The sequence below is a fragment of the Coturnix japonica genome, chromosome 8, assembly GCF_054131305.1.
Source record: "Coturnix japonica strain WE chromosome 8, WE-NBRP24, whole genome shotgun sequence".
NCBI lineage: Eukaryota > Metazoa > Chordata > Aves > Galliformes > Phasianidae > Coturnix > Coturnix japonica.
The window spans coordinates 1,649,189-1,664,885 of record NC_140670.1 but is presented as its reverse complement, the minus strand read 5'-3'; the positions used below and the strand labels follow the sequence as shown (position 1 = coordinate 1,664,885).

Here is a 15,697-nt window from a genome sequence, read left to right as displayed (position 1 = left end):
TCTATCTTTCCATTGACTCTAAGAGATTTATTTTCTCTCAGTCATAGCTGCTGCTGTTTAAGAAATCGCTTTTCTTCGGCCTCTTTTTGAAAGATGATGGAAGGAAGCAGATATGTTGACCCGGTCTTTTGCACGGGGTACCTGGTTTCATTGCTCAACGCTTAATTCCCGAAGACTCATGTAGTGTATTAGGCGGTAGGCGGGGTCACGGGATGTGACGGGACAGGTCCCTCCTCCTTAGTTAATATTCATGATGGGCGGGATTAGCCCCGCCCACTTTCTAGCAGGTTCTATACCAAAAGTAGTATAAGGGTCTGTTTGTTTTAATAAAATGCCTTTTGCCGCGCACTCCCTTGTTGTGTCGGCATCTGGTCCAGCTGCGGATACCCAGGGACGAACAGGACGCACGGCACCGTGTAACAACTCAGTATGTGGAAATGAAGTAGTGCAATGACAAATGTCTGGGCAGACATCTTGTTCTCCTTCCTGAATAGGTAGGGCATTTAATCAGCTGGCAGGCTTCCAGAGCAGCAAGTACTGCACAGCTGTCAGCCTCTGGGGTTTCCAGAAAGATGTTGAGGTTAATCTGCGTTTCAATCAGTTTCGAGCATAAATAAAACTTGTCTATCTGACAGGTTCTGGTTTTGGGGTTGGCAGGGAGCGTTTGCCCTTCTGAATGTGGGTGTATGTGATGTGGCTCAACTGTTGCAGCATATTCCTGGTTCTTCTCTACAGTGTGGGTACGCTGATGGCTTAATGCAAAACAAGTAAGTGTTATTTCTTGTTCTGGTAATATCAAGTCCAGATTTTGAACAAAGGCTTTTGGAAGCACGCATTAAGGCGGCGTGCACTTCTGTAACAATCTTAATTTCAGCTTCTTCCTCCTGTCATCTCCTACAGTTGTGTATGAGTTGTACGGTTCATTGTTTGATTTACTTTCAGTTATTTCCGTCAGTTAGTTCTGTTCACCGGGTGTTCTTTCAATGTAATGAACCCTATTTATCCCTCCAAGCATGTATGCTAACTTCAACTGTTTTTGTGACTGGGAAGGAAGAAAAAAAGGCACTTCATGAAAAATCATTTTGTTTCCAGTTTGAGGTTTGGTGGGGCAGGGAAGCTTGGCTGAAACTTCCATCAAGAGCCCAAGTTTTGTCTGAATCCTTATAGGCAAGTGACGTCAGTGATTAGAAGGTGAGCTTTTAGCATTGCACCTGAGCTTGCATTTCTCTCTTTCAGTTGGGACACAGATGTAAAATTTCCCAACATATCTGGAGTTTTGTTTTTGTTTTGTTAGGAAGTTATGTTTGTTTTTTTTTTTAACATCCTGGCGGAAGGAAGAGCTTTTATGTTAATTGCTCTTACAAGTTCTCAGCTCCCTAATAGATGTATTGCTTTGAAGAATGTGGTTATTTTTGCTTGGTTTTGCAGGAGTGCGGCAGTGGTGTTTTCAGCTTTCTTGTGTCATCGTTCTTCTTCCTTAGCATTTGTTGTAGCACTTAAGAGGAAATACCGAACATCTTCATGCCTGGAAAGGCAATCACCACAAAAAAAGAGTGGGGTGTTAGCGATGTTAGATTTGTAGCACCTCATTTGGTCTTGGTGGGACGGTACAGTGATGTTAGGTTTGTGCTTAATAAATTAATGGCACATCCAAAACACAGAAGCATTTGCTTCAATACAAGCAAGTCATCTTGTCTCCGCTACATTCCTGGTGCAGTGGTGATGAGTTAGTGACCCGGAAGAAATCTAGTGCCTCTACAGATAGCTAGAGCCCCATATCATCTGTGTATTGTATATGTGGAATATTTTGTGAATATTTCACTTAATCATCAAGATTTTGCAGTTAACCATTTAATAGCATTGGGGTTTTTTTGTGTTGTTTTCTTTCACTGTTAGTGCTCCAAAGCTCTATTCTTCTTCAGTCCTTGGCAACTTCCTTGTCGACCAAATCCTCAGTGACAGCGCTGTCATGCTATTTTCTCATCGAGAGACTGGTAATTGAAAACGGTGTGCAACAATTATCTTTTTCTATGCGTGCAAGTAAGAAGTGGCAACACAACATGTTAAAAGATTGCATTTATGTGTTGTTGTTTTTTTTTAAGCAAAAAAATTACAAGTCAGAATTTTTTAGTTACAACTTAGTTCCTGAGAATACTGCTTTGCAGTAGAGGTAAATAATTGTTCAGAAGCTTAATATGGGTGTCTGCAAAAAGAAACAGAACAGCATTGAAAGTGAGGAATGAAGAAATCGGCTAAGATAGCTTGTCTTTCTGATCCTCTTTCTATTCGTCTGTGTCTGAAAGTAGGATCTGAAAGGAGAGATCCTTAGATCTTAAAGTCAACGCTGTGAGACATGGTGGGAGAACGTGTGGGTGAGAGAATTACGTTTCTGGGTTGCGTCAGTTCTGCTGCCGTTGACTGCTCTTCTTAGCTAGAGTGAGGTGGCAAACGGGTGGGTTAATGACTCATCTGGGGACCTTCTGCTGATGGGGTTTTTGGCTTTGTAGCAGGTGGAATTTCAGGGTATGGCTGCAGGTCTGAACAGCCGTCCTTACTGAGAACTGCCACAGACCAATGTATTTGGTTGCTTTTGTCGTAAGAGCATGTCTCTCCCTTACAGCAATGACTGGAAGCCATCGCGACTGAGCGCTGAAATAAAAATCCAGTTCTTTCTTAAATGCTATGTAGAAGGGTTGTTCAAATGCATCATTCTTCTTCCAAAATGAGACTGCCTCTTCCTCGACTAAAGGGAAGTTCCTCAATCCCCAGACCCTCTTGTAACCTCCGGGGTCTGGGAAATGTGAGGGAGTGCCTTTTCACTGAAGACAGAAGTAAAGAAGGCATTCAGTATCTCTGCCTTCTCAGCATCCCTTGTTACCTTACTTAGTTAGGGGCCTACATTCTCTCTAGTTTTCCTTTTGCTGTTGACATACTTTAAAAAGCCTTTTTTTATTATCCTTTATCACTGTAGCTACATTTAACAAGTCATTTGTGTTTAGGAGAATAATAGTGTTTAAGCACTCCTGTTGCCAATGTTGTCATGTAAGTATTTAAGGGAAACGATTCCTTTTCTTGTGGGCATTGGCAGCGGCTGTGTTGCATTTAACATTCTGGTACCCTTTCAGCTCACTTGTACAAACATAGCTGGGCATGTCAATAGCCATAATGTTTTGAAGTTCTCTTATATGGTAGAGACGCCTTATTACCTAGTTACTTTCCATATTCAACTTTTCTTCCTTAATAGGCACGCTGAAAGAGGAGGCGATGGTGTTATTCAGTACTATGGACACAAAAGTTTCTTGGGGTATAAAGTCTTTGTAGGTTGTGAGTTAATATGTGCCTTTTATGAGGTGGTTCTTTTATTTATACTTCACGTTTAAGGAAGAAAGTCAGTCGGGCGAGGCAGTTTTAAAAGGCAGAAGCAAAATGCCATCATCTGCACGGGGAAGAAAGACGTGATGTTTTTATTAATGGAGAAGCACGAGAAGTTGTCAAGCGCATGTTTCAGAATTAGCTACGTTGACGGTGAAATTAAAATCGCTTTGGGGAGTTGAAGGCTTTAGAACGTTTGGGATAGGTAACAGTTTTGATGTAAGAATTTGAGCAATCGGTCTTTAGAGACCTTACGCGTTTCGGTGGCAAACAGGAACTGTTTTCTGGGCTACCACTGAAACATCCCATTCATGTGGTTACTACCTATAATCGGTTAGGCTCAGTCACAGAATTGACTTTATTGTGAAAAAAATTAACTTGATTCTTTTTCTCCACAACAGCACAAAGCGAATACCCCCTTCTGGATAAATTTTTCTGTTGTATTCAGCATATGGGTCTGTTCCTTTTGAGTTTGAGCAGAAGCATACGTAGCAATGCAAAGTAAGGGACCGAATCTATATGAACATGCAGAAGCATTGCTGGCTCTCAAAGTGCAAGATCCAGGCTCACATCTATATGTTTAAACTATTTATGAGCCAAAAATTGTAAGTGTAGATCGTGGTTGAGTTGTTCCATTCATATTGGTGTGTGATTGACTGTAGTTTGAAAGTACTTTGAGAATTTTAGTGATACGAGTAATTGAGGTGTGTGTGTTTGTGATTTTTGTTGTAAAGACTCGGTAACGTGAGCCTTAGTGGCAAAGATGTGCAATTGAACAGCCTTCACGATACTTGGATGCTATAAGGTACGTAGGTAGAGAAAAGCTTTGGGGGCTGAAGCCGGTGGACTAAAGGACTGACCCCAGTTTGGAAGGCTCTAGCTCCAGCACGAGAAGTCAACTTCAATTCACAATCAAGAATATGAAACTTTCAGCTCGGTGTTGAGGGATGTAGGATGAATGTGGGTGCAACCGAGCGCACCCTTCCATCCCGCTGTGGTTCTGAGTCCAGGCGTCTTGTAGCTGTAGCCCGGAAGGCTGTGCAGTGCACGGTGTATTACAGTGCTACAGACTTAAGTTGTTTCAGAATAAGCTGTTAGAATGAGCTGTTGTCAGATGTAAACTTTTACCTCATTTAATGGACTCAACCGCAGTCGATCCTTTCTGGAAAGGCTTTTTAAACATGTGTTCTCTGGACTTTGATACTTTATTGAATTTGATGGACTTCCTTATCTTGAGTGTTAACTGGAATCTCTGTTAGAGACTTAATTATTCAATTACTTTAGATACTGGGAAGTTAATGATAAACTCAGAAACATGCTGCATAGCTAGCTGTGTTCTTAATTATGTTGACACCACACTGGAGTTGATTTGATTTAGTTTCTCCACGTTTGGTGTGGCTTTCCAGTTTCATCTCCCTTCATTTCAGCCATGCCGTGTCGTTCCAGGCATCTCGAGTCGTTCAGGCTTTCATTGAGGAGCTGTTGTGAGCCACAGGAGGAGCGTTCCGCATCGGCCCATCCCTCTGTGCTCTGATTCTCAAAGCCAGGTGCTCTCCTTTAACCGGGAGGGCTTTTGCTGAAGCCACAAACTTCTCCCTGATTTATGAGTAAATTGTTCCTTGTAGGAGGAAGGGCTGTTTATTTCCCTACCCTAAAGTGATTGCACGAAGGCCAAATCTCCGCCCATTCTGAAGACAGGTCTGATCTATGTGATAAAAACATGAAATTTTGCTGGAGGCAGAGCAGAACGCTCCTCATCCTCCTAGAAGACACCTCCTGACTTGTCGGGAGAATGAAGCTTCTGGCGTTCTGTGGCTTTCTGGTTGTCTTTCTTTTGTGCCTCGGTGCCTTTGCTGCGGAAGGTACGGTATATTTTTCTAAGGCAGACATTGCTTTTCTTCTCCTGTGCTTCCCTCTTGTAGCTTAAAAAAGAAGTGCTCTTTCTCTAATCCTTTGTTGAATTTAATTAAAGAGAACGAACAGAGCTTGGCGATCAAGGAGGAGAAGAGAACAAATTCAGGGAAGAAATTAGAGCTGCCGAGCGCGTCTTTGCTTGCTTCGCATGTCAGTTTTTTCTTTGCTACCTGTCGCTAACTGTGCAGAGTTCTCAGCCTTCACCTGTGTTCTGAAACCCACTCCCTCTCTGCAGACCTAACAAATAAGACCTTGTTATATTTTTTCTGTAGATAATTATCTAACATGATAAGAGCTGCACGTTGCCTGAATAGGGAAGAAAGTGTTAGCGAACGTGTCATTACGCTTCTGGAATGAGGGGAGCATGGAACAGAATTGGAGTAAATAGGAAGCTCTGATCAGAGCGTGAGACAGGTGACAGTAGCTCTCCTGACCGTCAGACCATCTCAGGATTTTTCCTCAGTGCTGATACTGCATTATGTAATTACTGCGTGACTTTGTGGTGCTCATGTACCATTTTGCAGTATTCCCGAGTATGGAGTTTAAACGTTAGAGCAGGTTTCGCTGTCCACAGAACAAATATGCAGATGCCATTCTGGCTTTGTGAGGGAAAGGGTTTAGCGTAGTTTTGAAACCAAAGGATGTAACTCTTAGAACTCTCGGTTACCTGTTCAGATTGTATCTTTGATGTTGTCAAGGTGTGAGACCTATCATATTGTTCCACGGGGTTTATTTTTTACACGAGATGTAGGGAATGAACGTGAGATAAGAAAAGCCAAGTGAGCGTGCAGTGATGAAAAGCGGTAGGTTTGCTGCGTTCTAGAAAGCTCAGAAAATCATTCAACATGTGTAGATGAGCGTGGAGAAACACGTAGATTGTCAAGAGCACTCTGATCAGCAGAACTCTTCCTAAGTAATGTGCACAAAGTTTCCCAGTCACGTAAACATGTGAGTGTGCTCAAGCGCAACTGATGCAGTAGTGTTGAAGAGCGCTCCAGAATGAGCTGCAGCTACCTGCTCGCTTATGACCAGAGCCCCAACACAGCGTTACACATTCCAGCCGCAGAATAAGCGCCTGGGTGTACAAATTGAAGGTGCTTTTTATGTAAAATCTGTTAGATCTGAATGAGATCAGAATGAGGTAGTGGGACATCTCAAGCCTCTTGGATGCTGGAACAGCCACCGTCACTTGCCTCAGCTGTAGAACTGTGCCATGGGGATTTCCAGGACCGCTAAGCATATGGGAGGTTTTGCCGTTCAGAACTCGAGCGCCTTCATCCCTCTTGTTCTGTTTCTGCCGTGTGCTTGCTACCTTGCCAACCTTTCTTCTCCTTATAGTGTACCAAGCATTTAAGCGTAATCAGTGGCTCACTTAGATCTCTTAGGTGGGGTGTGACTAAATGTCTTTGCTTGTTCAAAGCAATTCATTCTGTACCTCTGTGAGTGTGGACCCAGAGACGTTCTACTTGTCCTCTTGGTAGTCTTCTTCTATCTGGCACGTTGCATCCGCTCATAAGGACCAAAGAGGATGATTTAATTTCTGTTCTGTGCTAGTAGTGTCATGTCAATGCATAGAAATATCAGTCATAATGATCTTTTGTCTCTGAGATCTCTCTTCGTCAAGGAATCAATGTGTCTGTGAACTCTGACACGTACTGTGTGTGTACTCTGCATCTTTTGTTTCCCTTGACGGAGTATTATTTTTTCACTCTTAGGTCGGAATGTTAAAAAAGGTTGCTGTGTGAAATTGGCCAAAATCAACAGAAAAGCGCATAAAGGTAACATTTGGTGTTTGTTTTCTGGTAACTGATAACCTAAGCCTGGCTGCGTTAACAGTTCCGTTTCAGGTATGGATATTTTGTGCTGTTGCAAGCACTTCTGATTCAATGCGTCTTTCCCTTTTCTCTCCTTTCTGTCCATTTTACAGGTACACATTCCAAAATGACGCCAATGCAAATAAGGAAATGCAAGCCTTGTGCTGCACCCAGCCCTCTCTTTGTTCCAGGACCCCTTCCGCAGCTAAAATGAGTGGATGGAGTATCTGCCTGCCCGCATGTCCCAGCGCTTCACTTGGTGGAGGGTCCTCTTTTCACAAACAGCGCACAAATACCCACCGCTTCGGTCAATACGTATGCGTTCCCTCAGGCTTCATCCTGTTGTCATTAACTTGGCAGCCAAAGTGCTGTTTTGGTGAGTGACAATCAACAAGAACATAGAACTACATATAAATTATACAAAAAGTGCGATTAAAGTAATAGCAGAACAGCTAGATGCCACACACCGGAAAAGAAATGATCTAGCAGGAGAAAAATCCTGCTAGAAAAGGGGGGAATGAACGGTGAAGCGAGAGACAGAGGCTCTGCTGGAATTTAGAATAAAGGGGGGCCAAATGGGGATATTTAAAGGTAGTTTGTAGATTGGAAAAGGAATGAGAAGTTAGTTAGAATGACAAGGATCAGAGACAACGGGTCTGGGGGAGCAGGAAGGATGCAGATAAGGAGTGAGATCTCCCCCAGACATTGGGTGAGGAGAGGATTAGAAGTTTTAATACCAGAAGAGGAGTTGCATCTCCCTGATAAGATGGGCGATAACAAGAGGGGGGTCTGCATGCTAAAGAACTATTGAATATGTATCCGAATTCCAGGAAATTATTGACTATGTATACTGACATAGTTTAACCTATGTCAGTCACGATTTTACACATTGGTGTGCAAGTTTGGTGGAGCTATCCCCCTTGTGCCCAGCGCCACGCAACACTAAAATAAACATACCTGCTTTATAACCAATCTCTGGATTATAGTTTGATTCCGCAAGTCAAAAGAAGGGGTCAGAAGGGATTGCATCACTGTGCAGGGAGCACCAGAAAGCCAGGATGACCTGAAAAAACTCCAAACCCATTTGAGAAGTTTAACGGATCCAAGGACTGATATCAGTCACAACCCACAACAAACCAAAACATAATACTCACTAGCTGGGTGGATGGGGGAAGAGCAGTAGATGTAGTCTACCTTGATTTCAGAAAGGCTTTTGATACTGTCCCCCATGGCACCCTTATAACAAAGCTGAGGAAGTATGGGATAGATGAGTGGACAGTGAAGTGGGTAGAGAACTGGCTGACTGGCAGAGTGCAGAGGGTTGTCGTTGGCAGTGCGGTGTCCGGTTGGAGGCCTGTAACTAGCAGTATCCCCCAGGGGTCTGTGCTGGGTCTGGTCTTGTTCAACATCTTCATCAACGACCTTGATGAGGAGATAGTGACCACTCTCAGCTAGTTTGCTGATGACATGTAGTTGGGAGGATTGGCTGACACGCCTGAAGGCTGTGCTGCCATTCAGCAAGACCTGGACAGACTGGAGAGCTGGGCAGTAAGGAACCAGATGAGGCTTAACAAAAGCAAGTGCAGTCTTGCACCTAGGAAGAAATAATTGCATGCACCACTACAGGCTGTGGGATGACCTGCTGGAGAGGAGCTCTGCAGAGAGGGTGTCCTGGTGGACAACATGTTGGCCATGAGCCAGCAGTGTGCCCTTGCAGCCAAAAAGGCCAGTGGCATACTGGGGTGCATTAAAAAGAGCATCTCCAGCATGTCAAGGGAGGTGATCTCTACTGTGCCCTGGTGAGGCCTCATCTGGAATACTGTGTCCAGTTCTGGGCTCCCCAGTACAAAAAAGACAGGAATCTCTTGGAAAGAGTCCAGTGGAGGGACACTAAGATGGTGAATGGCCTGGAGCATCTCCCCTGTGAGGAGAGACTAAGTGAACTGGGTTTGTTTAGCCTTGAGAAAAGAAGGCTGAGAGGGGATTTGATCCAGGTTTATAAATACCTGAGGTGTGGGGTCCATAGTGGCGAGGCTGGTCTCTTTTCAGTAGTGCGTGGGGACAGGACTAGGGGTAATGGGATGAAAGTACAGCATAGGAAGTTCCGCACGAATGTGTGCAAGAACTTCTTTACGGTGAGGGTGACGGAGCACTGGAACAGGCTGCCCATGGAGGTGGTGGAGTCTCCTTCTCTGGAGCTATTGAAGACCCGCCTGGATGCTGAGCTGTGCGACATGGTGTAGGGAGCCTGCTTTGGCAGGGGGGTTGGACTCGATGATCTCTAGAGGTCCCTTCCAACCCCTACTATTCTGTGATACTATTGCAAACAAAATATGTAATAAAGAGGTGTATTCTAGCATGATCTCATCTTCAGTTTTTCTGTCCCAAAACACAGATGGGTAAAGTCAGCTCTCAGCCATTCTGTGTTCAATCATAGTGCCACAGGGATATTCTGTAAAATAAAACAGGACGAAGGGATATTCTGTAAAATAAAACAGGACAACAACTTGCCCTTTTGGGGCTCTGTTAATACAATTTTAAAAATAAATAAATGAGGGAACAATCCATCAGGAATTGATTTTACATTCCTTTTTTGGAGTGTCCTTAGCTTTTCAAGGATATTTATTATGGGATTTGATTAAGGTTAGGGAAACTGGCCTCAGGTCATCTGAGTCAGTCAACACAGGCTGGCCAGGGAGATGTTTCCCTAGCTTATCAGCAACTGGATCGTGACTCACAGGGGCAATAGGCAAGAGTGGTGAGGCCTTGGGACAGAAGGTGTTAAATTGAGGATCTTCTCCTTTTGTTGTGAGCTTTCTAATACATCCAACCTCCACTGCTCTCCCCCCACCTCCCACTCATCTGAGGGAGGGAGTGAAAGCATCAGCTTTCCTTGAGCTTCTTGAGCTTTTGTTCTGGCCATCATAATTTCTCTAACCTGACTGTGAGTAACCCATTCATCAGTTCTCGTGGAACACTGTCATGGTTTTGTAATTTTTGCTATTGGTATTCCACATCATAATATCATGTGGAGCACAGAGTAGAAGAACTACACGTCCCAGAGGACCTCACAGTCGGAGAGGGAAACACGTCACAGAAGTGATGCTGGCTCTCTCTCTCTCTCACTGCCTGACAGTGGGCGTGGGTGCGCTTCCAAGCCAGGGAGCCTTCAATTTCAAAGTAGGCTTCTTGGTCTTTGGAAACCTCTCTCTTTCTCTTTTATTCTACTTGATTTATTAGCCTCAATTTCAATTAGATTGTAATTAGTAAAATAAGTTTTCCTCCTTAGAATGTTGCTGCTTCTCTGTTTTTTTTCCCTGAGCCCCACTCCCATCTCCCTACCCCTTTCCCTTTTTCTCTTCCCCTTTGTTGGGGGCCAGGGGGTCCATGTCCCCCTGTCATGGACATAGATTGATCTAGATAACACCGTGACAAACACCCTTTTGCCAGCCCAGTGTCCAGAGACGATTATGTTTATGATCAATATTTCACCTACCTGTTCTTACTGGCAATGAGACCCTTCCAGTTCCACTGAGCTTTGAGCTGGGTGGCCCAGGGGAAAGGCTGACTGCTGCAAGTCTCACTTCCCTTGGGTCAAATTTACTAGTGGAAGAAATCACTGGCCCATATTTTCTCCCATAGTTAATTAATTCTTGGGCAACCTCCCCCCATGTCCATACTTTATATCCTGACTGCAGATGGTTAGAGGTTACAGTTCCTTCTAATGATGCCCTAGCTCTTTCTCCCTGGGACATAGCCAGTATTTTCCTTGTAGCTGTATACCTATAGGTTTCAGTGATTCTGGAAGCCCCCTGATTAAAGGAGTCATCCTGTCAGGATCAACAGGCATCATCATGGGTGATTCATGATGTGGCTGCAGCTTTCTATCATACATCATTTGGAGGCAAGCAGCCTTTTGAATACTTTCCACTAATTGATCAACTGTTCCATTAACGGCAAGAGGGTCTCCCCTTTCTAAAGGGTTGAGACCACCTGCCTAATAGGCAGCCCTCTGTGTTAGGGACCAGGGAGCACAGTTGTTACCAGTAGTTAAAAATACTCTCAGTCCCCAGTAACCTTCAGCTTCCTTTTCAGTTAACAGTGTTTGGTCTCCACCAGTGAGACTAACCCCCCATACATACTCAGTCTCTGATTCCTTTGGAGAGTGGCTAAAATCTTTTTTCAGTTTTGCTAATTCAGTGGCAGAAAAGATAATTTCTTCAACATTCATCTGAGGGTCCAGATCTTCACTGTTATCAAATGTATATTCGGTTTTTAACAAAGGACGCAATTGAGTTGGCGAGTCCTCTAATTTGTCAAGCCCTTCCTTCATTCCTTGTAGTTTCTTCTGAGGAAAAGTTTTTTCTTGAGGCAAACTATGGACAGAAGTATTGCTAGTATTCTTATACGTTAATAGTTCCTTAAAAGCCATTTGCAACAAAACTGAATTATGTTGCTCTCTTTGTAATTGTTCCTCAAGGTTCACTATCTGATTCTTCAGAGTTTTTACCAACTCTTGCGTGCCTTTAACTGATTCCTGTAATGCTTGTATGGTTTCAGTTTCTGTTGAGTGTTTTTTATCTCGGAACTCCACGACTGCTTTTAAAGCAGCACCGAGTACCACACAAATAAACGATTTTCCTTTCCCGGCTTGGGTATGAGCCTCATTTTGTAGAACACAAATGCAGTCAGAAACACTGCAAGTTATGCCAGTTTTGTCGTGCCCAATCCACCCCTGATAAAGAGGGCCGAGCACCATGCTTTTCTAATAGGTCAGATAGCACATTTTCACTTTTCATAGTGGCAATACTGTCACTTATTTCTCAATACGCTGAAGGATCTACACTAAGGGAAGAGAACGTACTCTTAACTCCTTACGGCCTCCCCAGGGAGGCACGCACCTATCAAACAAGTATAAATGCTACAATCATGCCTCTCTTTTGTTCAGAGGAGCATACAAATACAGCAGGACAAAACAACACCTTTTGTTGTTTGATATCTCCTGAGCAGCATACAGACTGTGACAGGAAATTGCTTCTGAGTAGTAAGTAGGTCCCGATTGTGCCGGTTTATGCAGAGAGTGTTCAGACTTGTGTCTGTAGCATGCACAAAGGTGGACTTTATGGTGACCTGACTACACCTACCATTTCCAGTTTACGCAGCCATGCTCTTCTCATGACATCAAATAGATTCCAAGTTCTCCCTGATTGACTGTCTGCCAGAATCTTTCTGTGTGTCCTACTGCATTCCAGGGCCGTTCTGTGCATCCCCAGGCCTCATAGTGAAGGGAAGCCAGCTCAGCCATGGCTGGCACCAGCTGGTCAATGACCTCTCCTTGGGTATCTGAACCCAAGAGGAGGAAGTAATATCTCCCAATTGCAGGGGATGTCAGACACGCTCAGAAATGCTGCTTCCTCTTCAAAGGCTGCTAGCACAACAAAGAAAGCATCTCTGTGCTGACCTCTGCCACTTTTCTGAACAAGAATGCTCTTTCACCTGGTGCTCTCCATTCAAAGCCAGCAGAGATGGTACAGCATCGACTGGACTGAGTCAGAAGGAAAAATAAAAGATTCAAGGTCCCCACCATGCCATCAAGTCCTCCTTTTCTGCCTCCAGTACCCCGGAACAGGGTCCGGCTGATACTGGCTACAGAGCCTCAGCGCCATTTATGCTGGGCTGGCTGATACTCAGGAAGCTGCTTCTCGGCCAGGTGCCAGACTTCTTTTCTTCAAGAGGATATAGCTGATAGAGGAGACGGGTGGATCTCTGCTGGGATGAGAAGAAGCACAGGACAGGACCCCTTGATTCAAGAGCACTGCCCTGCCCTTTTGTTGCTCTCATCTTCCTGCTTGGGATTGGCACGGGACAAAGCCATGCTGCATCCCTTTTGTGGGCAGAAGAGGCAATAAGGGCTTTTGGAGGAAAGGGAAGTCATTGCTCCTTGCTGGAGAGCTGCAGTCCCTCAGCACACTCCTGAGCCTCAGTGTTATATCCTGACCCCTCACGTTGCCTTGAAATCGCTTGCCCTCTTTTTGTGTTTCCTACCCCACTGCCTTGCTGCCAGCAGAAGAGTTGTCCCCTTGGCATACTGGGCCATGCAGCAGAGGTGACCTGTATCAAGAGTGTAGCATGTGTGCACCATAAGGGTGAGATGTGAAAGTTGCTCTGGTGAGTCAAGCATCAGTGCAGTTTGGGGGACTTCTGTCATGATCTAAGGAATTACCTGGCCTGCAGGAACAAAACGGTTACAACAGTGGATTTGTTGTGTTCTTTAATACACAGCAACATGGAAGCTGTTCACCCAAGAGTTCTATTTATTACAGATAGCAACAAACCACCAAAAGCAAGTATACTAGTAGTATATGTCCACCTGTACTCTTTGGATACCATCTTACAATCAGTTCATCACCCTTCAAATGGTCCACCTAATGGGACAGACCTTGCACCCCCAGTTCCCACCTTCTGACGCATCAGTCTAGGCAGTGTGAAATGCAGTTCCCAGTGTAGACTGAGACAATAAAAACCTGTTGAACAACTCAGCCTTCTCCTTCTCCGCTGTTACCAGCCTGCCTGTATTTCTCACTAGCAAGTGTGCACCTTCTTGAACTTTTCTGCTTGACGCAACTTTAGAAATCTTTCTTGCTCTTCCTGGCACCCTTTGCCAACTCCAGTTCCAGCTGGGCCTACACAGACTAAAAGCATCCCTAGAAGCAGGATACCTGTCCCTGCCTGCGCTGCCTGTGCCTTACAGTGCAATACCTTGCACTTGGCCTTGTTGAATCTCATTTAGGTTCTCATGGGTCCACTTCTCAAGCTGGTCCAGGTCTCTCTGGATAATATCTCTTCCTTCTATCACATCAACTGCACCACTCAGATTGGCGTCGTCTACAAAACTGCTGAGGGAGCACTCAGTCCCACCATATGAGTCATGGACAAGGAGTACCGGTCCCTGGATGGGCCCCTGAGGATACCACTTGACCCTGGCCTCCACCTGGACATGGAGACATTGACCCCAACCCCTGGGCTACCACTATCCAAACAATCCACCTTTCAAATCCATATTTCTCAGCTTCAGATATAAGGCTGTGGTGCGAGACCATAACAAAGGTCTTGTGGAAGTCCAAGAAGATGTCACTGGTCAGTATTGCTGTCTGATGCAGTTATTCCATCACAGAAGATCAACAGATAGGTCAGGCATGATTTACCCTTTGTGAAGCTCTTCTGGTTCTATAGTCTTGCAGGGAGAGAGTTACATAGGGAATACTTACAAAAAAATATTTTCTCAAGATTATAGGTACCCACAAGTGGTCAAAACACCTACTTTGGCAGCAGCCAAGGCAGGATACTGGGGAGCACTGGTGAGACTAGAGTTGGAAAGAGAAAGTACAGGTCACAAGAGAAAGATATTACCAGTGTTAAGTTCCACCTCAGGACTTTTAGATCCAAATGACCATATGCATGCATTTGGTAACTGCCAGGTTTGTTCCCGTTAAAACACTGAACCCCTATGTTTTTCCATACTGATCTTTCATTGCAAAGCTGTTTTTCACCAGGAAGCCAAATCTTTAGCTGTGGGACATAGCCTGCTGGCACCACTGATGCCAGTTAATTTATCTGTAGGTTGTCTCTGTTATAATCCTAGTGCAGTCAACACAGTTTAAGTACAGACACTTGCGCTCCTTTATCTAGTAGTAATTTAGTTACATGGGCCTACAAGGGCCATAAGATAAAGGCCCTTCTGGACAGGCAAGCACGAATGCAGTTTGGGATCTATTCCTGTTTTGGTTTTTGTCCCAGGTAGTAAGGTGCTGAGTTGCTGGAATGCATTCAGAGAAAATCAGTGAAGCTAGTGAAGAGAATGGGAAACAAGACATACAAAGAGCAGCAAAGGAAAATGCTGTGATTTAGTCTGGAGGAAAGGAGGGTGAGGGGAAAGCTCATCACTCTCTACAAATAAGTGAAAGGAGATTTCAGCAAGGTGGGCCTTTGAGCCTTTGCTCAGGTGACATGACAGAACATGAGGAAATGACCTCGAGTTGTGCCAGAAGAGATTTAGTCTGGGTATCAGGAGAACTTCTTCACAGAAAGGGTGATTAGACAGTGGAACAGGCCATCAGGGGAGTGGTGGAGTTGCCTTCCCTGGAAGTATTTATGAGGCCTGTGGTTGTAAGGCTTAGGGATGTGGTTTAGTGCTAGACTTGCTGCTATTAAGGCTCATTTTCAACCTAAAGGACTCCAAGAGTATTAAGGGAACAAAAATGTTGATCACTTTGGATTATTTACTTATTTCTCCAGGGAGAGGAAAGAAAAAAGCTACAGTCTATAGTGTCAGTACTAGAACTGGAGAAACACCAGAGCAGGAATCTGCAGTTAGCAGCCCTTCTTGAGATCCCTGAGCAATGTTCAAATGACCAGACACGTCAGACTCAAGACAATAATGTCTTCTGAGAATGGTAGTGGTTGTACATAGTAAGGCCAGAAGAAATAGGCTGGGAAATTGGAGAAGTACCAGTGTTGAAACAATTGTGGCTGGATATGACCTTGACAATTCTGATGAACCATTTGCTTAGGATGAAATGAGTGAGAGTGATTGCTCA

General features: G+C 44.4%; 1 protein-coding gene across 7 annotated transcripts in view; it reads left to right on the top strand.

The window, feature by feature from the left end:
• The first annotated feature begins 324 nt into the window (after positions 1-324).
• The window catches only part of LOC107315577 (uncharacterized), a 39,810-nt gene continuing 24,437 nt past the window's right edge, over positions 325-15,697 (top strand). The window contains exons 1-6 of one of the 7 annotated variants that reach the window (XM_085554943.1): positions 325-494; positions 636-767; positions 1,093-1,191; positions 4,998-5,234; positions 7,002-7,064; positions 7,214-8,072. In XM_085554943.1, coding sequence (XP_085411069.1) covers positions 5,165-5,234; positions 7,002-7,064; positions 7,214-7,314 — 234 coding nt within the window. In that variant the 5' untranslated portion in view covers positions 325-494; positions 636-767; positions 1,093-1,191; positions 4,998-5,164 and the 3' untranslated portion in view covers positions 7,315-8,072. The other 6 variants (XM_085554942.1, XM_085554941.1, XR_014948826.1 and 3 more) reach the window with 6 other exon arrangements.